Below are 26,160 nucleotides of genomic sequence, written 5' to 3'. Positions count from 1 at the left end.
TAATTAAATGGGTTTAAACGTGTCACTTTAAACGGATTGATTCGTTAACACTATTAGATAAACGTGTTTATACGGGTCGTGTCGTGTAACCCGCGTAATAATCGTGTCGTGTTTGGGTTTTGCATATTAAACCTGATTAATAATCGTGTCGTGTTCGTGTTTAGGCTAATTGTGTCCGTGTCTAAACGGTCTGGCCCGTTTATGACTCGCAGACACGAATTGCCAATGTCTAGTTGGGGGTAAGTAAACTAGAGAAGTAGAACTTTCCGAAAAGTGATACAATATGCTTGTTTGGTTTATTTTATATGTTTTACTTTCTGAAAAGTTAATAGGCAAATTTTCCCTTTACCAGGAGAGTAACTTTTTTAACAATCTAGACAGCTTGTACTTTCTTAGATTAAAAAAATGTAAAAATATAATAATGTTCTTATGTTTAATTATTTTAATTATTTCTAAAGAGTTTATTGTCTTTATCATTTAATGTATAAAAATAAAAAATTAACTTTCCTAAAAAATTGAAAAACAAACTAAGTAAAATATTTTTTATTTCTCTAGCAATTAAACTACTAAATAATTAATTTCTTGAAAAGTTATTTTTTGAAAAGTGTATAACTACGAATCAAGCGAGGCTTAATACATTCACTATATTCGTCCAACCTGCTAAATAAATAAATAAATAAAGAATGAATAATATGAAAAAATATTCAACAATAAACTCTTAAAAAGAATTAAATAAACAAAAAATATATAGGCTGCCACTTCTAAACAGAGAATAGCCACACATAAATTCATGTTATCATGAACCATCACCATTCATAGATCCTAAACATAAACAAAACCCGTCAAAACTAGACTGACAAGTGGCTCCCTCACACTCCCCTGCTCTCATCTCATCATCTCCACCGTTAGATCAGGATATACCTAGTTTTGTCCGCACTCATACGTAGGGCTAAGTAGCACGGAAACGGAAACGGGAAACGGAAACGATACGAAACGGACACGGGGAAACGAAAGTTTTTCAAAATGAAGGACACGAAACGTGGGGGAAACGTGTAAATAACAAAAATTTAGGGATATATTTATAAAAATATTATTTAAATATTTATGATAATTAACAAAATAATTCAATTTGATGTACTAAATATTTAAAATTTTATAAATATATAAAAAATCTAATACAATTCAACACAAATAAGTATATTTGTTATATTGTGGGCAATGCGAATGTAAAATTTATGGGTAACTAGTTAGATTTTTTTATTTGTGGGTAATAATTTTAATTTTTTTACAAATTTTAATTTTTATTATTTACAGAAACGGCCCGAAACGTTTCGTACGGGTGTCCAAGAGTTTCCGGTTTCCGAAACGGGAAACGCAACTTTATCGAAGTTTCCGTGCTTCTTAGACGTAGGGTAAAACATTAAACGGTTAAAACCAAATAGTGGAACCGAACTGTACCGAATTAATTAAATCAAATATAATCTAAAAATATGCTTGGGTCAGAATTTTTAAAATTTTAGCTATTCGATTTGGTTTTCAGTTTAAAAAAAAAAATAAAAGCAATAACCGAAGTGACTGTATTTTTAAACTACGTCATTTTAACCTTTTATATACATATATTTATATATTAAACTTATTTATTTTTATAGTAATAGAATACAAAAAGTGATAGATATAAATTTAATTTAAAACACATGTAGCTTTTTAAATTAAATTTTTCCATCTTTTTCTAAAAAAAAGTAGAAACTTATTTTTTTTCTAAGAATCATAAAAAAATATTATGGTTTTCGACCGAACTAAACCGAAATATTTCGGTTGGTTAATTCGGTTTTGGTATTATTTTAATCAATATAGTTCGGTGACCAAAATTTAAAAAACCGAACGGTTTTAAATTTTTTGGACGATTCGATAACCGAACAGACTGATGATGACCGCTACTCACACGTATCTCCCACTTTTAAAAAGCTTTTTAAAACTATATGCTTTCCTTTAAATAAAAGAAATTCCAAAAACCGGATTATCAGTTAATCGTCCTTTAAAAAACAATTTCCAATGCACACTCTTTTCGCTTCTTGATCCAAACTCTAATCAATGGCGACGAGACCTTCGTCGTGGTTTGTCAGTCAGGGTTTCGCTTATTCTTCCTGCAAATGCAACAATCCTAACAATAAACTGACAAATGTTCGATTCTTATTGGCTCCTGGCAGATTGCTTCCCGCTTATTGCAAAATGCGGCAACGTAATCTCAGGTAATCAGTTTAATCAGCAATCAACGATTATATTTTGTTTATTAAGCTTTGGAATTAGGTTTTTGAATTTTTGTTTGTTTAATTTTGTTGTAGTAGCTCGGCGAATAAGAAACGGCAAGTGAAAAAAACTTCACCGGAATTGCCTCCTATTGCTACAGATTTTCAATCGAGTGGCGGTGGTGATGGCAATGATAATGACGATAATTCGGAAGCTGAAATCGATTCGTTGAACGGTAGTGGTGATATTATTGGTGTTAATAGTGTGGATGTGGAGCATGTTGATGGTGCCGTAGAATTGGATAGTCTTACTCAAGAAATGAAATCTTTGGTATTGTTCATTAATCTTGATTTGAAATTGAATTTTTAATTCGGAGCTTGCGATATTTGAATTTTGAATTGATGAATGTGTTTTTTGTTATCCTTTTTTTTAGTTTTATGCTTTTTAATTTTGGTATCACAGGGCATAGATGATGGAGAGCAGCTTTCAAGTAATCCTAATGAAATGAAATCTCTGGTATGACACTTTAGCAAGCCAGAAATATAGGTTTTAGTTATGTGTATAGAGAAATTTATAGATTTTTAAATACTTGATTTCTAATCCTAGGTCTGTAGATGAATTAGTTCTTGAACTAGAGTTTTAATTAGCTCATTTCTGATCATAGTAGAGTAGGAAAAGGGTAAGTGCGAAAAATTTAGCAGTGATTTTGTGCAATTATTTTCTTTTGTGTCATTCAGGGGTTAAAAATAGATGGAGGGGATCAACTTTCGAAGGTTCAGCTTGAGGATTTGATTGGCATGATAAGAAATGCAGAGAAAAGTAGGGTCCCTTTCTTTTATATTCCTGAAATTATAATTGATATAGTGTTTTTGATCCATTATAGTCATTTATGGAGAGAATGTGTGTAAATTCCTGTACTTTTTTTTTATTATGAGAACCTTCTTGTCAAATTATGCTAGACATCCTGCTTCTTAATCAAGCTCGGGTTAATGCGCTTGAAGATCTTGAAAGAATTCTAGCTGAGAAAGAAATTTTGCAAGGGGAAATTAATGTTATGGAGATGAAATCGGCGGAAACCAATGCGAGAATGAAGGTTGCTGCTCAGGAAAAGATAAATGTGCAGATCAAGGAAGACCAGTTAGACAAACTAAGAATTGAAATGGCATACAGTAGTGAGAACCAGAACAGACCTTTGATTGAGGAAGACTCTATGCTTCGGGAAAGAAGTCTTCATACTCTTAGTGAAGAGCTTAATTTAATGAGGGAAGAGAATACTTTGTTGAAAAATGATATAGAAGCACTAAAGGTGGAGCTTACCAATATTAAGGATACAGACGAGCGTGTCATAGCATTGGAGGAAGATCGTTCAATGTTGGGATCTTCTCTGAAAGAGTTGGAGTTGAAACTATCAGCTTCTCAAGAAGATGTCTTGAAATTGTCTATCCTAAAAGTTGAATGTAAAGACTTGTGGAAAAAAGTGGAAAATTTGCAAGCACTATTAGATAAGGCAACCAAGCAAGCGGATCAGGCTATTATAGTTTTACAGAAAAACCAGGAGCTCCGAAAGAAAGTTGATAAATTGGAAGAAACCTTGGAAGAAGCCAATGTCTATAAATTATCATCAGAAAAATTGCTTCAGTATAATGAATTGATGCAGCATAAAATAAAGCTATTGGAGGAACGTCTTCAAAGGTCTGATGAAGAAATACACTCTTATGTTAGCTTATATCAAGAATCTGTACAAGAATTTCAAGATATGCTTAATAGTTTAAAAGAAGAAAGCAAGAAAAAAGCATTGGATGAACCTGTAGATGATATGCCCTCAGAATTTTGGAGCCGTTTATTTCTTATGATTGATGGCTGGCTTCTTGAGAAGAAAATATCAGCAGATGATGCAAAGCTATTAAGAGATATGGTGTGGAAAAAAGATAGGCGTATTCATGACACTTACTTTGACTGCCGAGAAAAAACAGAGAGTGAAGCTATTTCTATGTTTCTCAAGCTAACATCATCACCAAGCAGGTACCAACTGTAACTGGTAAATTTTGAGTTATTGCTTGCTTTTATTAACTTTATGCTTTTCTTGGCATGTAGTTCAGGATTGCATGTAATTCATATTGCGGCTGAGATGGCACCAGTTGCTAAGGTGAGTTAACATGACCAAATGGCTTATAGTTCTCCCTGAATATTATTTTCTTTTATTTCTGTTCAGAGAGAAAAAGATAGTATTTATTTCTTAGATAGTGTACATCTAGGCTGCTATATATATACACATACAAGAGACTAAGAAATAGGAAAGAATCTATTCTAATTAATATACAGATACAGCTGTATATCAGCCTATCAATTAGGCTCTAATTTACAGACCTAAATTAGGAAGTTATAGAATAGGAAATTATTTAACACTCCCCCTCAAGCTGGAGCATAGATATCAATCATGTGAAGCTTGCCACTCAATCTGATGAAGTCTTCCTTTTTAAGTGCCTTTGTAAACATATCAGCTATCTGTTCTTTAGAAGGTGTAAACAAAGTACAAATCTTCTTATCAGTAACAGCATTTCTCACAAAATGACAATCAACTTCAATATGTTTTGTCCGTTCATGAAAGACGGGATTATTTGCAATATGAATTGATGCTTGATTATCACAATGCATAGGAATAGGATCTATAAAGGTGATACCGAAATCTTCCAAAAGAGCCTTCAACCAAATTAATTCACAGGTGGTATGAGCCATTGCACGGTATTCAGCTTCGGCACTAGATCTAGACACAATTGTCTGCTTCTTGCTTTTCCAAGTTACTAGATTTCCACCTACAAAAGTACAATAGCCTGATGTAGATTTTCTATCATTCTTGTCGCCGGCATAGTTGGCATCTGAATAGCCTTCTAGCCTTACATGTTTGTTCTTTTTGAACCATAATCCTTTTCCTGGAGACTTTTTAATATACCTCAAAATATTACAAGCAGCATCCCAATGGCACTTCTTTGGTTTTTCCATAAATTGACTAATCAACCCCACTGCATGCGTAATGTCAGGTCTAGTAACAGTCAAGTAAATAAGTTTCCCAACAAGTCTTCTGTACCGCGTATTATCCTCAAAGTCCTCATCCTCCCTCCATAAGTCTAGATTAGATTCCATTGGAGTATCTGTTGGTTTTGCACCTAATAAACCTGCCTCTTGTAATAGATCAGTCGCATACTTTCTTTGAGATAAGACCGCACCCTCTTGACCACGAGCAACCTCAATACCGAGAAAGTATCTTAACTGACCAAGATCTTTCGTGACAAATTGACGTTGCAGATGCTTTTTGGTTTCTTCAATGCCTTTTTCATCGCTACCTGACAAGAGAATGTCATCAACATAAACAATAAGTATCACAATTCCGGATGAGCTGCGCTTCACAAACAAAGAATGATCAGCCTGACTTCGCTTAAATCCTGCTGCAAAAATGACTTGACTAAATTTGTCAAACCAAGCTCTTGGACTTTGTCTTAGTCCATATATGGCCTTTTTTAGTTTACACACTGAGTGACTCTCCCCCTGAGCAACAAATCCAGGTGGTTGCTCCATATAAACCTCCTCATTTAAATCTCCATAGAGAAATGCATTCTTGATATCCAATTGATACATTGGCCAATCTTGATTGACCGCAACAGATATAAGAACACGAATAGAGTTTAGTCTAGCAACAGGAGAGAAAGTTTCAAAGAAATCAATGCCTTGTGTCTGCGTGTATCCTTTGGCGACTAGTCGGGCTTTGTACCGATCAATAGAGCCATCGGGATTGTGCTTGAGAGTAAAGACCCATCGACATGCAACTGGTGAAACCCCTTTTGGTGGAGGTACTAAGTCCCATGTACATCTACTAAGAAGAGTTGACATTTCCTCATCCATAGCTTGTTTCCAGTTAGGATCTTGAGCTGCTTGTTGAGAATTTCTAGGAATAGATATAGATGACAAAGACAAAGCAAAACGACGGAAAATAGGGCCAAGATGTTTAAAAGAGACGACATTAGCTATAGAATATTTGGTACAAGAGCGTTTACCTTTACGAAGAGCAATTGGCAAGTCATTAGGATCATCATCAGAATACATTGACTGTGATGGCAGTGAGGGAGGAGCAGATTGCCCAACATTTCTCCTGGTATACACTTGTAAGGGTTTTGAAATTGGGAGAGGAGGCAATGGAGATGGTGTCACTGTAGTTGGAAGGGGAATAGCGCTTTTAACTGTAGGAACTGAAAAGAATGGTTCTGACTCAAAAAATGTCACATCAGCAGAAATAAACCTTCTTTTAGAAACCGGATCATAACATTTGTAACCCTTTTGTGTTCTAGAATACCCTAAGAAAACACAACGTATGGCTCTAGGAGAAAGTTTATCCAAACCAGTTTCAAAACGATGAACAAAGCACACACATCCAAAAATGCGAGGAGATAAAGAAAATAGTTGAGAATTAGGAAAAAGACACTTGAAAGGAATATCACCTCCAATAGCAGAAGATGGCATTCGATTAATGAGAAACCCAGCTGTGAGTATAGCATCACTCCAAAGATACTTAGGTACATGCATTTGTATCATAAGAGTACGAGCAACGTCAAGGAGATGTCTGTTTTTACGTTCTGCCACGCCATTTTGTTGTGGAGTGTGAGCACATGATGTTTGGTGAATGATGCCATTGGAGGAACAAAAACGAGAGAAGTCAGTTTTAACATACTCCAAAGCATTATCAGATCGCAAAACTCGTACATTGGTAGAGAATTGAGTCTTTATTTCATTGTAAAAAGTTTGAAATACATCAAGAACAAATGACCTATCTTTCAACAAATAAATCCAAGTCATACGAGAATAATCATCCACAAAAGTAATAAAATATTTTTCACCAGAAGTTGTAGGATAACGACAAGGACCCCATACATCAGAGTGCACTAAATCAAAAAGATTTAAACTTCGACCCTCTTTGGAAGAAAAAGATGTTCGATGATGTTTTCCCAACTGACATGCATTACAATTTATTTGAGAAATAGACTCACTAAAAGACATTAATTGTTTTAACTTTGACAAACTAGGATGACCTAAACGACAATGCCAATCATAAGGGGTTGCTCCACCAGCAACAGCAGCAACGGAGGAAGGGTTAAGATAGTAAACTCCTCCAGACTCAGAGCCGTGTCCAATCAATGTATTCGTCTGTAGATCCTGAAAAAGACAATGAGTAGGAAAAAATGTCACGGAACAATTTAAATTTTTTGGTAATTTGATTAACAGAAAGAAGATTGAATGATAGTTTTGGAACATGTAGGACGTCATTAAGTGTAAGAGAAGAGGTATGAACATTACCAAAACCAGAGACAGTAGAAAAAGAACCATCAGCAACAGTAACAGGGGACATTGATTCGCAAGGAGTAAATTTATTGAACTGATGATGATCACCAGTCATATGATTCGATGCCCCTGAATCGATCAACCAAGATTTATTGGAAGTAGCAGCAAGGGCAGCAGTACCTGTTTGGGGAGCAACATGATTGGATTGAGACTGAGTTAACCGCTCATACTCTACTTTGGAGATCTGAATAACATCATTTGATCCAGTGAAGGGAGTAAATCCATCGGAAGTTGATGTAGCAGCAGCAGCCTTAGGTGTATTGAACCGTTTAGTGCGTTTTGCAGCCCATTCAGGTTTACCATTTTTGTCCCAACATGCATCTGCAGTATGGTTGTGTTTACCACAAAAATCACAGCGACGATCAAAACCTTTTCCCTTGATATATTGTGTTCGGCCTTGAGCAGCAAGAGCAGAATTTTCAAAATTAACAGCTGCAGAAGGCAGAGTTAATGAAGCAGACTGTAGGCGAGAGAAGGCTGATTGGAGTGTAGGCATATTGCTCTCTCCAAGTAATTGACTTCGAAGAGTATTATATTGATCATTCAGATTTGTAAGAAATCCACAAACAAATAAATTTTCCCATTGACGTTTTTGGATTTCTAAATCTGTAGAAAGGGGCTGCAATTCACGGAATTCATTGATAATTCCTCTATAGGCAGCAAAGAACTCAGGAAGAGATTTTTCACCTTGTTTGTTATCGACAAGTTGTTGAAACAAAGTGAAGATACGGGAATTATTACCATCATTAGAAAACATTTCTTTGATAGCATCCCACATCTCTTTAGCTGTTGATGTGAGACCAACAGAGGCTGCGATATCGGGTTCTAATGAATTCAGTAGCCATGTCTTCACCGCACAATCAGATTGATTCCAAGCTGCATATTTAGGATCATTACAATCTGTCATAGTTTGAACTATATGATGAGCACGACCTTGAGATCCCAAAAACGTACGAAACGCTTGAGACCAAAGAGCATAATTCCTGCCATTAAACTTAACAGTTGTACCAACTGAAGCACGCAAATCAGAATTAGGTGCGTGATCTGCCATTTGAGAGGGAAAAAAAAAGAAGGTAATTCAAATACCAAAAAAAAAAAAATACACAACCTCAAACACAGAGGTACAACCTCAAACACAGAGGTACGATATAATAATCAGCCACACTGGAGGGGGCTGATTAACCCTCACAAAAGAAGAAAAAAAAAATTTGGGTCCTGCTCAGAGATGAACCTGCTTTGATACCATGTTCAGAGAGAAAAAGATAGTATTTATTTCTTAGATAGTGTACATCTAGGCTGCTATATATATACACATACAAGAGACTAAGAAATAGGAAAGAATCTATTCTAATTAATATACAGATACAGCTGTATATCAGCCTATCAATTAGGCTCTAATTTACAGACCTAAATTAGGAAGTTATAGAATAGGAAATTATTTAACAATTTCACTTGATAATTGATATTTATAGGGCAATTTCTCAATGTGCTTGTAAAATGCTAATTACTTACTAATCATGTCAAGTTTTTTGTGAATGGTGCCTCATGCATGCTTTCTCAGTCAATTTCATGTTAACTTTTGAAGGAAATACAAGTTAAAGAGGAATTTTGTCGATGTATATCATGCATGGGTGTGTGGTTATATACAAGTCTATGAAGCACTGATACGGGTACGGGTACGGACACCGGTACAGATACGGGGAACGGCATTTTTAAAAAAAATAGGACACGGCTATTTTTTTATTTTTTTTAAATATATATTTACTCATATATAAGGTTTCAACATGCAGAAACAATGAATATTATGTCATAAGATGGAAGTAATAGGGGCTGCTGTAACTTGAAAATAGGGGCTGCTGTAATTTTTTTTTTAAAATTAAAAATAGGATTTAGTTTAGGTTATTATCTTATTGTATTTGAGTTTGGGCCCATTTAGTTAAGTTTATTATAATAGAAAACCCATATAAATAAAGACTTAAAATTAACTAAAATGCCACTAGAAGTGTCCCCGGCGTGTCCTCCTCTTTGACTAGTCAAAGGTACGGGGACAAGCCATGTGGCGTGTCGGGTACGTATCCCCGGCGTGTCCCCGGCCCGTCCCCCTAACTATGGCACTCCGGAGGAGTGTCGGTGCTTCATAGATACAAGTGCACTCTCCTACTTGACTATAGACCGTAAATGCGGCAGTTGTGTTGAACTGTTGGCAACTTTTGCAACTTGGCCACTGGATGTAAAAATGGCTAATCAATAGAGATAAATCTCTTCTTCTTTCTTATAAGCTTGCACGCATGGAACATAGGACATCAGTGGAGCACTTACTGATGGTTTTTGAACATCTCTGTTATAAGCATTACTTTCTTATCACAATGCAGAATAGATGTCATTTAGTACATGCCAACCAATTCAAAAGAGGCTTGATCCTACAATGGTCCTTGGAATAAAATAAAATAAAATTATTTCATAGCTCTTTTGTATAACTTTTGGCAGCTTATCATGTGAAAATGAGTATGCTTTGCAGCTTTTCCAAATAATGTATTATCCGCATGACATAGTTTGCATTCATGTTGTCTTCACATTTGTTTTTTAATTTTCCTTTTGTTTCTTTATTACATTCTTTTTGTTTATCAATTGTCAGTTTATTTATTCATAAATGGAGGTTTATATGAGTTGTTTGAGTATTTATTTGAAGGTTGGTGGTTTGGGAGATGTTGTGGCTGGTCTCGGTAAAGCACTACAAAAGAGAGGACACCTTGTGGAAATTATTCTTCCTAAATATGATTGCATGCAATATGATGAAATTGGTAACTTGAGGGTAAGCTAAACGTTTGACTTGAGCAACAATTGTTTCTGTTCTATGAATGTGTCCAATAATCATATTGCACGTACAGGCTTTGGATGTGACTGTGGAATCATACTTCGATGGAAAATTATACAAAAACAAAATTTGGGTTGGAACTGTTGAAGGTATGCGTTTCTTGTCACTTTTGTGACAGTTAAGTTTAACCAATATATCTAGAATTCTAGATTGTGAACAATCCTCGTGCAGGTCTTCCCATTTACTTTATTGAGCCTCATCATCCTGACAAGTTCTTTTGGAGAGGGGAGTTCTATGGAGAGCATGATGATTTTAAACGTTTTTCATATTTTAGCCGTGCTGCACTTGAGTTGCTTCTGCAAGCTGGCAAGAAACCTGACATTATTCACTGCCATGACTGGCAGACAGCATTTGTTGTACGTTCTAAATAACTCCTTCACTGCCATGAATTTTCTTTCCTGACCTGATCAATCTTATATGAGGTTGAAATGCTCTTACAATTTTTTTTTCAGGCACCACTCTATTGGGATCTTTATGCGCCAAAAGGATTGAATTCGGCTAGAATATGTTTTACATGCCACAACTTTGAGTACCAAGGCGCTGCACCTGCATCGGAATTGGCATCTTGTGGCCTTGATGTCCACCATCTAAATAGACCAGACAGAATGCAGGACAACTTGGCACATGATAGGATCAATCCTGTTAAGGTATCACAAACTTTTAGTTCCGGTATGGTTGGTATCATTATTTAGTTGAATTGTCAAAACCTTTGCTCACTCTATCCCGTTCCCCTAGGGTGCAGTGGTGTTCTCAAACATTGTGACAACAGTATCACCCACCCATGCGCAAGAGGTGCGGACTGTTGAGGTATTGACTTTAACTTGTAATTAATCTTTATCTAACACATTGCACTTTTGTTGATTGTATATCTGACAAGACATAATATGCACAAACTATTTGAGGAGTTTCAGGTGACGATTTGCACATTTATATTGTCCTTTCGATATATTTATCTGCTTAACTATCGACGTAATTGATTTATACAGGCTATAAATTGTTGCATGTTTTGTCTGGCTATGTTTTTCTAATTATGTGTAGCTGAAATAGCTGCTATTTCTGGGGCTCATAAAAAGTGCAGACTTTTGCTTTCTGCTTTTAGCTTTTGTGATTATGTTATAGCCACTGCAGAATCATGTAAGTACATAGGAATGACAAATTGCAATCATGCTATACATATATTGCAAAGAACTGAAGGGCTCATTTCTGGCATCGTGCAGCTGCTATGCATCTGTTATGTTTATTATGTGCAATTACTGATGCCCTAGATATTTCATTCATATGCACTGTAAAAACAAACAGAGACATGTATTGATAAATCTCTTGCATCTTTTCAGTGAGTTCATAATTCAACTTTAGTTTAGATTAATTTTTCCAAATTCCCGTGTTCTAATGGGATTTTTGGGATGTTAGCTGGTAAAAGAGGAGGTAGAAGTGTAGAAAAATCTCTGGATCACTAATTGGTTAACTTTATTATGCTGCTCCAAATATATCTTGGCTCCATTATTCGTCCAAACGTACCTGTAACAGACACTACCATTAGCATCACAGTCAATGTCCATACCCCTTATTGTAGAGAGCAATATGATGTGCATATTACTTAACATCCTAAGCTTTCCTTCTCCTTTAGTAGATCCGTATGCCAAAGTAAATATTTCACAAGTTCTGGTATCCCTTGAGATATTTGCTAGGCTCATTGATAAAATGTACTGTCTTCTTTTCATATGAGGCCTAAATGAATTTACTTCTAACGTTGGTGCCTGGGAATGGGAAAAGAACGGAAGAGCTCTAAAAGTTTTATGACTCAAGTAGGAACTAAGTCCTCCGTAGGCGTATTATTGTTCTCAATCAATAGCTGATTGGAAACTAAGTTTCTTGAGATAAAAAGAAAAATATGCTTAGAGACTTTCTCTATTCAATGGGAATTATTGAAGATGTCAAACGCTTAGAGGTTACCTGCTTGCTTATTAGGAAGTTCTCATTGTTGTGGTGTATAGTATTTATAGTTGATTTTATGTTTTTTGTTAAGCTGGATGCCAGAATGCATCGTTATGTTTATGCCTCCAGGTGTTGTGCTAACATTTGATGCAAGGGTTTTAAGTTTATAATTTTAAATACAAGATTTCTGAAAGCAAATGACTTATCTTATGAGAGTAGTTTTGAAGACTCATCCCTTTTTATTGCTTTTAAGTGAATGTCCTATTTGTATTTCTCTTCACAGGGAGGAAGAGGTCTCCATTCAACTATAAATTTTCATGCCAAAAAGTTCATTGGAATTTTGAATGGAATTGACGCTGATGCATGGAATCCTATGACCGACACATTTCTCAAAGTTCAATATAGCTCTAATGATCTTCAAGGGAAAGCTGAAAACAAATTAGCTATAAGAAGGCACTTTGGGCTGTCAACGGCAGATCCTAGGCAGCCGTTGGTAATTTAATTTAACAAACACACTTTTTTCTTCTTTGTTTTCGGTTGTGCTGGATGGTAACAGGTTATCAAAAAAATTCATATTTTAAAAAATGTAAATATTGATATAGTGAAATTGAGGGCATCAGGGCTTACCAGTAATATGTGAATTTTGTACCTTCTAAACTAAATTAATTCTGCTTTATATTTGATGAAACGACTTGCATTTTATGATTTAGAATCCGTGATTTATTGAATAGGTAGGCTGCATAACCAGATTGGTGCCGCAGAAAGGCGTACATCTTATTAGACATGCCATCTACCGAACATTGGAGTTGGGAGGTCAATTTCTGCTTCTTGGCTCAAGCCCGGTTGCACAAATTCAGGTAATCTCTGTTTTCTCGCCGGCCCATGGAAATTTATATCATCTTCCCATTGAGCACCTAAGAGGTCTCAACCACTATATAAATTGGCTAGGTAAACATGCTTAGTAGTAGTTATTACAGACAACTCATGCATATGCAGACCTTTTAACTTCTGAAATAAGCATATAGATTTTGCAGATACTTATCCTTTTTGCACTTCAGAACTTTTTTATTTACTTCATCATTCAGTTATATTTTCCTACTGTTTTCGCTGTTCTATGTTGGTTCTAACTCAATTGGCTGATGTCTTTAATTTGCATATCCTTTCTTTTGTAGAGGGAATTTGAGGGTATTGCAAACCATTTTCAGAATCATGAGCACATTCGCCTGCTATTGAAGTATGATAATTCTCTTGCGCATTCCATTTATGCAGCTTCTGACATGTTTATCATCCCATCTATCTTTGAGCCTTGCGGCCTCACACAGGTATTTATGCTCTACGCTAAATTATTTATTTCTGAGTAAGTGATCTACAAGTGATACTGATATCCATTTGAATCTAGATAGGAAAATAAACATTAACACCCATTTTTTTGTACCCGTTGGTATTGATATAGACACATATTTAAACTCTTTCCTATATTATTGGGTATCTACTGCAGATGATAGCTATGAGATACGGTTCCATACCAATTGTAAGAAAAACAGGCGGTCTTAATGACAGGTAGGGCCTCTTGATGTTTGGGAAATATCAGCATTCCATTGACTATGATTTATGCATCTTTACTATAGGCTCGTGAATTTTGATTTTTTTGTAGTGTTTTTGATGTTGATGATGATTCAATTCCTCTCCAATTTCGAAATGGATTTACATTCTTGAATCCTGATGAGCAGGTATATGATTTGCACAATTGATATGTTTCGTCCTTAAATGATTCTTTTCAGCAAAGGATCAGCGTGGTCCTTGAACTTTTTAGCAGGACTCGTATTAATCGAGCTTGATCTTTTTTGACAATTTAGTCCATAACTTTCTATAAGCTCCATCACATTTACTTTTGTGTTTTTAGAGCGCATAAAAGCAACTGTGAAGATATTATAAACATAAATAATGAATAGAAATGTTGCGGTAAAATGTGCAGGGCATAAATGGTGCTCTAGAACGTGCATTTAAGTACTATATGAACAATCCTGAGGGATGGCTAGAGCTTGTTAAGAAGGACATGAACATAGATTTCAGTTGGGAATCTTCAGCATTGCAGTATGAAGAGCTCTACTTGAAGTCAGTGGCCAGAGCTAGGGCGGCGATAAGTCGCACTTAATTCGTGATGCTGATCTGAATTTCAAGATTCTAACAGAAAATCAGGCAGGCCGATAGATGTAAACTTGTAGCTGCATGACGGAATAGACACGTCCCACACCTTCATGTTCATTTATTTATTAATTTATTTTAGGGGACTATAGAGTTAGAAATTATAGCGAGATGACACCATTCTTTTATTCAAAAGAATAGAATATATATACTATACAATAAACATGCCAATGTACCTCAAAGGTTCATAATTTATACTTATACATCACCAATTTTCCATCTCTTTTCCTATAAGCTTATGCTAAGTTTGATATGGAAGAAAATATTCATTTCCTTAACTTTAGTTTCAGATATATACTATCTTTAAAAAGAGTTAATCTTTATCGACTGCTAACTAAAACATCTATCCAAAAACAACTAGATGAATTGGAAAATTGTTTAAATTTAGTTTAATACTCCCTCCGTCTCAATAAAATTGTCCACTTTGAGAAATATTTTTGTCCCAAAACTCTTGTCCACTTTCAAAAAGTAACAAACTTTTACACTTAGTTTTCCTATAATATCCCTATTTAAAATCCACTAATGAGTAAATTAAAAGTAAATTGCAAGTGGACTCTATGTTAAATAGGGGTATGATAAGAAAAGTAAGGAAAATTTTATAAAATCCATAAACAATAATTGCTTTTCTAAAACTGTGTGATAAAGGTAAAGTGGACAATTCTATTGGGACGGAGGGAGTAATTAGTAATTTTAACAATTTTTAAACATTTCCTGTTCAAAGTATATTTTTTTTCATTTGCAAATTAATCAGTATTGCCTCACTTTCATCTGTAAATTTAGTTTCAGACATTTCCAGGCCTGTATCAATGTTTTTTCTGCCTGAGTTGGGAAGTTGCTTACTAATTTGATTACTAGTTACAACTTACACGACCCTGACATATTAGTTGCAATTTTAAAAGATGCAGTTCTTAGCACAGCAAAAATTCACAGAATGCTTTTCATTAACTTAGAAAGAATTTACATCAAAGCAAAAGCGCTAATACAGAAAATAAATAAACTCTTCATTTCTCACTTTCCGGGGACGAAGTTGGTGGCGAAAGCCCAGGCGTTGTTGTTGACGGGGTCGGCAAGATGGTCAGCCAAGTTCTCAATTGGTCCCTTTCCTGTAACTATGGCTTGCACGAAGAATCCGAACATAGAGAACATAGCCAATCTTCCGTTCTTGATCTCCTTCACCTTCAACTCTGAGAATGCCTCTGGGTCATCCGCCAAACCTAAGGGGTCGAAGCTTCCGCCTGGGTAGATTGGGTCGGTGATCTCACCAAGTGGACCACCGGCAATTCTGTAACCCTCAACAGCTCCCATCAACACAACTTGGCAAGCCCAGATGGCCAAGATGCTCTGTGCATGCACCAAGCTTGGGTTGCCCAAGTAGTCAAGACCACCTTCGCTGAAGATTTGGGAACCAGCCTTGAACCAGACAGCCTCGCCGAATTGAACACCGTTACGGGCCAAGAGCTCCGGGAAGATGCAGCCAAGAGCACCAAGCATGGCCCATCTGCAGTGGATGACTTCAAGCTCACGGTTCTTGGCGAAGGTCTCTGGGTCAGCTGACAAACCAGCGGTGTCCCATCCGTAGTCACCTGGGAACTCACCGGTCAAGTAGGAAGGAGCCTCTCCGGAGAATGGGCCCAAGTACTTAACACGGTCGGGACCGTACCACGGGCTACCGGAGGAGACAGCAGGCTTCTTGGAAGCGGTCTTCCTCATGGAGACACGGCCGTTGCCTGTGATTTCAGAGGCGGAAGGGGAAAGCTTGACTGCCTTCCCGGCGAATGATGGGGAGGAGAGAGCCATGGTTGAGGCAGCCATTGAGTAACGAGAATTAAGAGTTGAGTAACAAAGCTTTAATTAATATGCAGTTGTATTTGTTGAAGTGGTGAAGGATAAAAGTGGTTAAGGTGGTTATTATATAGTGAGTTTGGGTTGTAGATTTTCTTATCGATAGCCTTATCAAGTGAATTTGGGACGTGGGTCCTCTTATCTTGGAGTATCTATATCTCTCGTTTCATTGGACACTCAAGATTTTAATCCGTTGCTGCTAATATCCTACTTGGCACACTTTGAACCACCAAAAATTTGTCTAATGCTTTAACCAATATGAGTTTTCCACGGTTAGCTTGGCTCTACCATTTGAAAATTCAATGGGTGATTACTGTTGGCTAGGTGTATTCTAGACCGGGCGAGTTATCACACTACCAAACTCGACTTCAACCCGACTCTAACATTTAAAGTTCAAAACACGACTCTAGTTCAATCGAGTTTCATTTTAAGCTGAGATTCGAATTCGCCTCAACTATTTATATAAATATTTAAAAGTTAAATTTTAATATATAAATAAAGGTATTAAATACATATATAAGTATAAGGTTTAATAGTTTAAAAATACTCAAGCTTTTCAATTTTTTCGTTTATATCCAAACTTTCAAAATCTTCAATCTAGTTTGTTTTTACGTTTCAATTATAGCCAATTGCTCAAATTTGAGTGGCAAAAAATTCAATATACGCCTCATATTACTTCATGTGTGAAATTTTTGATGGTAAAATTTAGAATAATATGAAACAATATGAACGACATACTTAAACTTTTTTCACTTTAATTTGAGCAATCGGCTATAATTGAAATAGAAAAATAAAAAATAAGCTAAAGTTGAAAATTTTAAAAATTTGGACAATAAACGAAAAAAATAGAAAAGATGGGATATTTTTTTATGATTAAGTTTAAGTATGAAGAGTAAACAGTAAATTAACTAAATTTTGATTAAGTTCACGAGTTCATCAAATCCAATATTTTGATGCTCAAACTTGACTAGATAATGTATTAGAGTAACTCGAACTCGAGCTCCACTAAATATCCATCGAGTCGTTTTTGAATATTTTTTGAGTCTTCGAATAACTCCCAAGTTGGATCGCCTCAATTATACCCCTATGATTATTGCCAATTTAGGTACGAATTTATTAATTTTCAATCAATTAATTGTTGCAAAAATTGATTGGCTCTTAATGCTGTGGATAATCTCTGTTTAGCTTTCAAGAAATTGTAAAATTATCATTTTTCAGGGACAAACCACGAACCGGCAGTGACGACGGCATGGACAAAGAAGAAGAAAGGAAATAGAGAAACCTTAATATTTTTAAGTTTTAAATTTAATTTTAATTTTAGTAAATTGTATAAAAAAATCCTCGTAATTTTTATAAAAGTATAGATTAGTCCTTAAACTATTTTTGGGAACAAGTAAGCCCTCTTTATTATCAAAATAGAACAAATAAACTCTTTCCTCCAACACCATTAGAAACATTTATTAATCGCTGATATGTCCCTCATAACCATATGGAAAAAGGGTCAAAAATTATCTTAATTTTTAAAATATTTACCAAATCCTTGAGGAGTTAAGTGTTCAAAAAGTAAATTAAAAGAGTTTAGATGCTCTTTACCAAAAAATAGACGATCTTTTTGCACAATTTGAAAACCTCGAGGGTTTAAGTGGTCCATAAAAAAACTTAAAAGGTTTATGTGTTCTTTTTAAAAAAATTGAAGGTTTTTTTTAATGTTTTGCTTTTTAATTTTAGATTCTGATGTGAGATGTGTTTAATTATTATTTTGATTTTTAAATGACACGTAAATTGATGAATATACAAAATTGACTGAGATTATTACTGCCACAATGTTAATGTTTTTTGGTTAAGTTAGAATTAAAAATAAAAGGTGTGAATTTAAATAATATCGGCAATTTTACAACATCATGGTGCAAACGATAAAGGGTCAAAATAGAGATTTTTTCAGACCATCGGCCAAAATTAAATAAAAAAATCAATAGCATAAAAATTCTATGCAAGAGCATTCTAAAAGCAGCAAATGCAGACAATGTCATTTAGGATTGGAGACAATGAGCAACATCATAAACATAATTAAAATTTTATATAAAATAAAATATATGAATGAAAAAACATGAAAATTTATCATAAAACTGATTCACCTACTGAAAAGTTTGAAATAGATTAAATATAAAAAAATTAATATTTCAAAGACAATATGATTTGCACAGTTGCAGAAGATCAATAAATTTTCTCGTGCAAATTATAAGGCTTTATATGTTAGCTTTTAAATTAGTGGAAACATATTGTCGTACAAACAGAAATTCAAAAGTATATGAGAAAAATAGAATTGAAAACAAAATTAGAAAAAATTAGGTCATTTTTTTAAAAAAAAATCAAAATTTTGTGTAGGTAATCAATTTTGACTAAACTTTATGAATTCTATAATTATTTCTCAATTTGAAAGATTTGTTGAAAATCGTGTTTAAAACATTTGTGTCCCGTTTTTTAAATCTAAACATTTGCATCATTTATTAATTGAGTTAAATGCAAGTTAAATTATAAGATTAAGTTGATTAGCGAATCAAATATAAACTTTAAAATTTGGCAAAACAGATCACAATTTTTAAATTCTGACAAATCAAAACATCTAGCTATTTTGCATTGAAAAGATAATAATATAAACACCAAAATATACATTGTTTTGATAGCCACATCATCATTTTTTTTTAAAATGTGTTATGATTTGCTAAAAAGATAAAATTTAGTGATTGATTCTATTAAATTTTAAAATTCGTATTTTAATTAGAAACACTTAATGATTTTTCTTAACTTATTATTTATTAATTATGATAAAGCCACAAACCTGTTTAAATTTGCCTCATGGTAATTCCTTTTTTTTGAATGATACACATTTTAAAAGTTTAGACGCAATTAGTAAAGAATGTAAATATTAAAAGTGAGGTCGTATGTTCTAACCGTACTCATATATATAATCATTTAAAATTTCAGGGCAGAATTTGTCTCCCGTAAGGAGCCTATACAGCTCGTATCGGAATTAATTAGGACATGAAAGGTTTAAATATATTGTCTTAATAGTTAGAACATATTAGAAAACTTTATAGGCCTCTTTAGATAAATACCAAAAAAAGATAAAATATTCTAAAGAATACTACCTTAAAGTTTTTTTTTTGAAAAATACAATCTGTACTTTTTTTTTGCAAAAATAATTTTTGTTATTCTCAAAAATATATTTTTTAATCTCAGGAATACGATTTTGGTTACCCAGCGGTATACCAACACCGTTGGTTAACCAACAAAAACCTCCATTTTTATTAAATTAGTTGAAAATTCTATTACAACCCCCTCCCCTTCATCACTGCAAGAGCAGCCGTCAAATAAAACGTAAATCGTCTTTTTTAAAATCTAAAATTATTGATTCACCATTTGTTAACCAACATGGTTCTAAAAAAACAAGGTCATTGGTGTATCATTAGTACACCATTGGTTAACTAGAAACAAACATAAAATTCAACAACTGTTTGCTAACGATTTCATTAATGATATATTCAAAATAAAAATTACAGGTTACCTAACGATTTACCCAATGTTAACCATTGGTTACCCAACATCCAAAAATATTACAATTCTCACAAACATTTCTCCAAACACCTAGAATGCAACATGCTGTGCAACACAAAAAATCGAACCACAAACATAAAATTCAGCAACTGTTTACTAACGATTTCATTAATGATATATTCAAAATAAAAATTATTACAAGTTTACCAATAGTTAACCTAACGTTTATTAACAGTGTATTAAAACAAGATTATTGGTTAACCATTAGTAAATCATTGGTTGACTAACAACAAAACCGATCATAAAATTACAAATCAAAAACATTTTTTTCGTTGATTCGCAGATCCGATCTTCGTTGTTCATCATGGCGGCAACAATTCCTCCATCTCGAACCGTTGCTCTTTCAGGACTCGCGGCGGCTTGGAAATCCACGGCAACATTTGCTTCCTCTTTAATGGATAACAACATTTGCAATTTTTTTGGAAACAATGGCCATCTCTTCACGGCGGCTTGGAAATTCGCGGATCTGACCCAATCTTGAAATTTCAAACTTGCCATTACAATCGTCTCTCGGCAGCAAAGATCTGCACATGGATAGCCGCCATCATCATCATCGTCGCCGCCAGCAACTGTAGCACCCCATCTCAATAACAACAACAAAACGAACGGCCAAAACCCAAATCAACGAGAAACGGCGACGAGAAACGAACTAATCAAAGAAAAACAATAGCGAGAAATGATGAAGGAAGAAGCCGGAGACAACGATAAACAATAAAAACTTTGAAAGGAGGAAGAGACATTGGCGGAAAAAATGGTTCTTGATGATAAAAAAACCCTAGCCAAATAAGAAAATGAAGTGAAATGGACGAAAATAAATGAAATTAGGTTTTCAATATATTATTGAAAATGGAAAAAGTTAAAATTGAGAAAAAAAAAAGTAAGATTTATATATATCAAAAGTGAAACATACCATTGTATTTCTGAGAATAAAATAGGGAAAGATAGTAAATGGTTATTAACTCAACTTTATATATCTTTAACAAAAAAAAGTGGGAGATAAAACTATAAAAATTAAATAATAATAAAAAAAATATATTTTTAACACCATGCACTATCACTTTTATTCAACTTAGGTTCCTCTGCACTTAATTGGTGCAAAATTGAATTTAAAAGAAAAGTGCAAAGTAAGAATATAGAGAGTAAGGTGGAAATTCCATATTACTTAGTAGAGCTCACTTAAATGAGTTTATATTGATCTCTCACACTTGGTTTTGGGCCTCAAGGAGTACCCAGTTTTGTGGACTGGTTAGGAGTTACATTCTACCTGATTTACCACATGCGCGCCGTTCGGCCGGTCATGTTAGGTTTGGTTTTAACACTTAAAAAAAATTATTTCTGAAATCTTTTTGTAATATTTTATTTTTTTTAAATAAAACACAATCCATTGATTTTTTCCAAATGGTTTTGACTCTGATTTAATTTTAAAAAACGTTTTGATTTATTTCCTGACTATGTCTTTCGCACTGTAAGACAACTTTTACAAACAACTATTTCTTCTGAAAGCAAAAACTGTTCTTGAACAATTATCATAAAAGTGTGTAATTGACTGCTGAATACAGTGCAATATTCATCGGAGGTTGGCTGTTTTATTCTGGGGACCACGTGGTACGTACGACTGCTTCCACCATCAGAGGCAGAGCCGCGAAACGTCTTAAAGAAAGCGACCTAGTCCGCGACTCAGCTAGAAACAATGTTCGGTAATATCGTTCCATTTCAAAAACTATTCCAACAAAAACATTTTAAAAAAATCATGCACTATTAAAAACCTTCAATGTAATTTCCTCCATCTCATTATGTTAGAGTGTGAGATCCACACAATTATTTCCGTGACTAATTGTTTTTAAAATTTATTAAATTAAAATTTAGGTCCATGCATTATAAATCTAACTTAAAGTCTTAATTATTCAAAATTTATTAAATCAAAATTTATTAATTTGATTTATTTAGTTAAATCAAAATAATTTTTTTAATTATACAATAATTTTTAAAAATTTCTTTAAATTAAATTTATTTAAACTGTTCGTCTTCTCGAGATCCGATCTTGATTCGTCTCGAAGAAGACGAACAAGATCGGGTTCACAAATCAGTCGAGGTTCATCTTTCTCAGTTGGTTCATCTTTCTCGAAACCGATCAAGATTGGGTTTCGAGGAAGACGAAGTTTTTGAATAATTTTTTTTTTAATAATAAAAATCAATTATATATTTAAAAAAAATATTTTGATTTAATTAAATTAATAAATTTTGAATAATTAAGATTTTAAATTTTTTTATTAATAGTCGGAGAAGGTTTTACTGTTGGAAACTCTAAAAAACAATTAATAGCATTAAAAATAAAATTAGATAAAAAAATTATTAATATTATTTGAATTATGTAACATAAAGACTAAAAATAGATGTTTCTAATAGTATAAAGATTCAATTTGGACATTTTTTTTTCAATGCAGAGACTCAATTTAGAAAAAAAAAATTACAAGGATCCAAATATGTATTTTCATATATTTATTGTTAATATTATCCACATTCCGTTAACGCACAAGAACTTAAAATAAATGTTTTTAATAGTGTTATTAGTGTAGGATACTTTTTAACGTTTTTGAATACAGGGATCCAAGTTGGCAAAAGAGGATAGTATAGGGATCCAAATATATATTTTGCCAATAATAATGGAGTTTGGTCAAGTAAAACTTTCACCCTTCTGAATTGGGAGATAATCATAGGCAGTGAATTTATGATATTACTGAAGAGAAAACAATTGATTCGGACTCTTTAATTAATAGCAACAGTAAATTAGTGTTCTTTCCTCTTTGTATTCAGTTAATTTTCAGAGAGCGATTTAACAATTTGATTAACAAGCATTGGGCATCACAATTTGCAGGTAAAACCCTAATTATCCAATTGATTTTACAGTTTGATTAAATTCTTTCTCTTTTCAATTTATCGTTATTTACTTTTTCAAATTGTATGAATTTTGCAGTTCAAGTAGAAAATTGGCAGTCCATCAAAACATTTTTAATTTTGGTTAATGAATTTTGCTGTTCTTGGGCTTAGTTTTAGTATTATTTGTTTAGCGCTGGTAATAATTGTATTGTAGAATTTTAAAATTATTGATACTTGCTGATCTCTTATTGAGTAGTCTAAAATGCAGGAAATATGTTGAATTGATTCTAATCTCTGTTTGTTTAATGAATTCTAATCCATAAATTAGTTTTGCTCTGAAGAAATGAATTAATACATCTATTATCATTCTTTTGATGATCTGTCCTAACATGCTATGATACAGTTGATAATTAAGCTTTTTCGTTTCTCACTTTCCGGGGACGAAGTTTGTGGCAAATGCCCAGGCGTTGTTGTTGACAGGGTCAGCAAGATGGTCAGCCAAGTTCTCAATTGGTCCCTTTCCTGTAACTATGGCTTGAACGAAGAATCCGAACATAGAGAACATAGCCAACCTGCCGTTCTTGATCTCCTTCACCTTCAATTCGGAGAATGCCTCTGGGTCATCGGCCAAACCTAATGGGTCGAAGCTTCCACCTGGGTAGATTGGGTCGGTGATTTCACCGAGTGGACCACCGGCAATTCTGTAACCTTCGACAGCTCCCATCAATACCACTTGGCAAGCCCAGATGGCCAAGATGCTCTGTGCATGGACCAAGCTTGGGTTGCCCAAGTAGTCAAGACCACCGTCGCTGAAGATCTGTGATCCAGCCTTGAACCAGACTGCCTCACCGAATTTAACACCATTGCGAGCCAAGAGCTCGGGGAAGACGCATCCAAGAGCTCCGAGCATGGCCCATCTGCAGTGGATGACTTCGAGCTCACGGTTCTTGGCGAAGGTCTCTGGGTCAGCAGATAGTCCAGCAGTGTCCCATCCGTAGTCACCGGGGAACTCACCAGTCAAGTACGATGGAGCCTCACCGGAGAAAGGGCCCAGGTACTTAACACGGTCTGGACCGTACCACGGGCTCCCTGAGGAGACAGACTTGGAGGCGGTCTTCCTCATTGAAACACGGCCGTTGCCCATGATCTCAGAGGCGGAAGGGGAAAGCTGGACTGCCTTCCCGGCGAACGATGGGGAGGAGAGAGCCATGGTCGAGGAAGCCATTGTAAGTATTGAAGTGATTTGTATTAAAGTTAGTGAACTGCTTGATTGTTGTTTGGTGCTTGTGGTTAAGTGTTCATGGAGTTCCTATATGTATTGGTTATAAGGTTGGGGTCCTTATCTTAGAGGAGATCTATTAGTGACTTCTAATTGGCTAGTGACATTTTAGAGGTTGATTTTCTTCATCCTACTTAGCCTTCTCTGGACCACAATTAGGATGCTGCTGCTCTAACGTATCCAAAATCTCAGCCAATGTTATATGTGGCAGCTGCAACCAATAGAGCACTGCCACATGTGGCTTTGGATATATAGCTGGAGTAGCAACAAGATTGTTGCTATCAATAAATTGCTGACTTCACATTTTTGTGAGACTCAAGTTGTGAAAAATATTGGTGAGATTAGGACCACATTGATAGAATGCATGGTCAAGATTGCTTCATTAATTGAAATGTGTGAATGGACTCAATTAGTATGTCTAATTTACATATTATTGCTTGTTAGCAAAATTAAGCTGATTGAGAGTTTATTTCATAAAGATTGTTTAGGATTTGAAAATCTTGTATCAGCTTAATGATTCAAACCTTGTAAAGTTTCCATATGCATCTGATAAAGTTGAATTATCAATATGTTGGACCTTAAGCTTCTGTTTTGTTTGTCTTTAGTTTGAGAGGTAACAGTCACATTAATTTGAAATTTACAATATCGTCATCATCATAAATGGATTTTATTTTCTTATAGTTATGCAGTTCTTTCATATGTAGTTTCAAATCCAGGTTGGAATATGACTTTCAAATTAAGTTCCGAATTGGCACATGCTGTCAAAGGAATGCCATACGCAAAAAGAAGAAGACTCGTAGCTTTTGCTCAATCAAAGAAATAGTTGACATGAAATTGGAGAACTTTCTTGCAGGCCACTCACCCAGTAGCATTAACAAAGTTCCTTTCAAAAACTTAGTTCACTAACAACCTCAGCTTTTAGATTATGTACAAGTAATTACTTGGATATTATTTGGTGCAGATTTTTATATGTGCATTTAATTATATGCTACAATTAATGTCAACCACACGATGTAAACTCTCAAATTATATTTTCAAAGAAATCACTATCTATATTGTTTCTTTCTTTCTGTGACACTACTCCATATTATATGTTGGCCAAAGATTATTTTATAGAAGTTCAATGTTTACTGTGAAAATATGAAGATACGATATGCAAGAAAAAAAAATTACATTTACAATACGCACTTTGATGTATAATTTGAAAGTTTGTACTTGCGGGACACTACTCCAGATTTTTTTTTTGAATATAAACTTCTGATTTAAGTAGCCAGATTGTGCGTTGTGAATTTACAAAAATGTGCATTTTCAGTATGTAGTATTGGAAAATCACAACTAAAAAACATATTTTTGTAACTCAATTAAGTCAGTACGCTAAACAATTTATAATCTGGTTTAGATAAGAAATCACTCTCTATTTTCTTTTCCGGTACTTAATTATGCTTAAATAATAGTATTATTAATGTACTTATAACTTATGCATGGCACTAGAAAGCAAGCTCCAAGCAAGATAAACTTGTGTAATCTTGCTTTAAACAGCAATCAAATGTATTTATGATACATCTATATCTTGCATTGCATTTTTACCAATCACTAACTTGTAATAAAATGAAATCAGTAATAGAAATATCTTTGATTTTTCAACAGCAAAGATGGTAGTAACAAGCTACACGTGGAACACTGATATTTGTTAAAGCATTAGACAGATTATTGGCGGTTCGAAGTGTGCCAAGTAGGATTGCTTACAGCAACGGATTAAAATCTTGAGTCTCCAATGAAATGAGAGGATTAGATACTCCAAGATAAGAGGACCCATGTCCTAAACTCAGTTGATAAGGCTATCGGTAAGAAAATCTGCAACCCAAACTCACTATATTATAACCACCTTAACCACTTC

General features: G+C 34.4%; 3 protein-coding genes across 4 annotated transcripts; 1 reads left to right on the top strand and 2 right to left on the bottom strand.

The window, feature by feature from the left end:
- The first annotated feature begins 1,992 nt into the window (after nt 1-1,992).
- On the top strand, nt 1,993-14,869 carry LOC126680137 (probable starch synthase 4, chloroplastic/amyloplastic). 2 transcript variants are annotated; one of them, XM_050375194.1, is made up of 17 exons: nt 1,993-2,249; nt 2,346-2,577; nt 2,710-2,763; nt 2,985-3,066; nt 3,207-4,269; nt 4,342-4,393; nt 10,325-10,447; nt 10,524-10,599; nt 10,682-10,866; nt 10,963-11,157; nt 11,246-11,317; nt 12,729-12,938; nt 13,177-13,302; nt 13,618-13,767; nt 13,944-14,005; nt 14,100-14,175; nt 14,421-14,869. In XM_050375194.1, the coding sequence occupies exons 1-17, from the start codon at nt 2,092-2,094 to the stop codon at nt 14,598-14,600; spliced, it is 3,096 nt and encodes a 1,031-aa protein (XP_050231151.1). In that variant the 5' UTR covers nt 1,993-2,091; the 3' UTR covers nt 14,601-14,869. The 2 variants fall into 2 exon arrangements, with proteins under 2 accessions (XP_050231151.1, XP_050231150.1); XM_050375193.2 differs by having other exon boundaries at nt 2,343-2,577.
- A 704-nt stretch (nt 14,870-15,573) lies between these two features.
- Nucleotides 15,574-16,552, bottom strand: LOC126679875 (chlorophyll a-b binding protein 40, chloroplastic). Its single transcript, XM_050374887.2, has one exon. It carries the CDS (start codon nt 16,460-16,462, stop codon nt 15,659-15,661), a length of 804 nt encoding a protein of 267 aa, XP_050230844.1. The 5' UTR covers nt 16,463-16,552; the 3' UTR covers nt 15,574-15,658.
- A 6,729-nt stretch (nt 16,553-23,281) lies between these two features.
- LOC126679876 (chlorophyll a-b binding protein of LHCII type 1) lies at nt 23,282-24,304 on the bottom strand. Its single transcript, XM_050374888.2, has one exon. It carries the CDS (start codon nt 24,207-24,209, stop codon nt 23,412-23,414), a length of 798 nt encoding a protein of 265 aa, XP_050230845.1. The 5' UTR covers nt 24,210-24,304; the 3' UTR covers nt 23,282-23,411.
- Between the last annotated feature and the right edge of the window lie 1,856 nt (nt 24,305-26,160).

The sequence above is a fragment of the Mercurialis annua genome, linkage group LG5, assembly GCF_937616625.2.
Source record: "Mercurialis annua linkage group LG5, ddMerAnnu1.2, whole genome shotgun sequence".
Lineage (NCBI taxonomy): Eukaryota > Viridiplantae > Streptophyta > Magnoliopsida > Malpighiales > Euphorbiaceae > Mercurialis > Mercurialis annua.
Note: the sequence above shows the minus strand (reverse complement) of the source record. Positions and strands in the feature narration are given on the sequence as shown.

Excerpts from the sequence above, each read along its gene's own strand:
- LOC126679875 (XM_050374887.2), bottom strand. The coding sequence starts at position 16,462 with ATGGCTGCCTCAACCATGGCTCTCTCCTCCCCATCATTCGCCGGGAAG.
- LOC126680137 (XM_050375193.2), top strand. The coding sequence starts at position 2,092 with ATGGCGACGAGACCTTCGTCGTGGTTTGTCAGTCAGGGTTTCGCTTAT. Across the intron at positions 11,158-11,245 it reads ATAGGATCAATCCTGTTAAG|GGTGCAGTGGTGTTCTCAAA; the intron begins GTATCACAAACT and ends CCGTTCCCCTAG. Across the intron at positions 13,768-13,943 it reads AGCCTTGCGGCCTCACACAG|ATGATAGCTATGAGATACGG; the intron begins GTATTTATGCTC and ends TATCTACTGCAG.
- LOC126679876 (XM_050374888.2), bottom strand. The coding sequence starts at position 24,209 with ATGGCTTCCTCGACCATGGCTCTCTCCTCCCCATCGTTCGCCGGGAAG.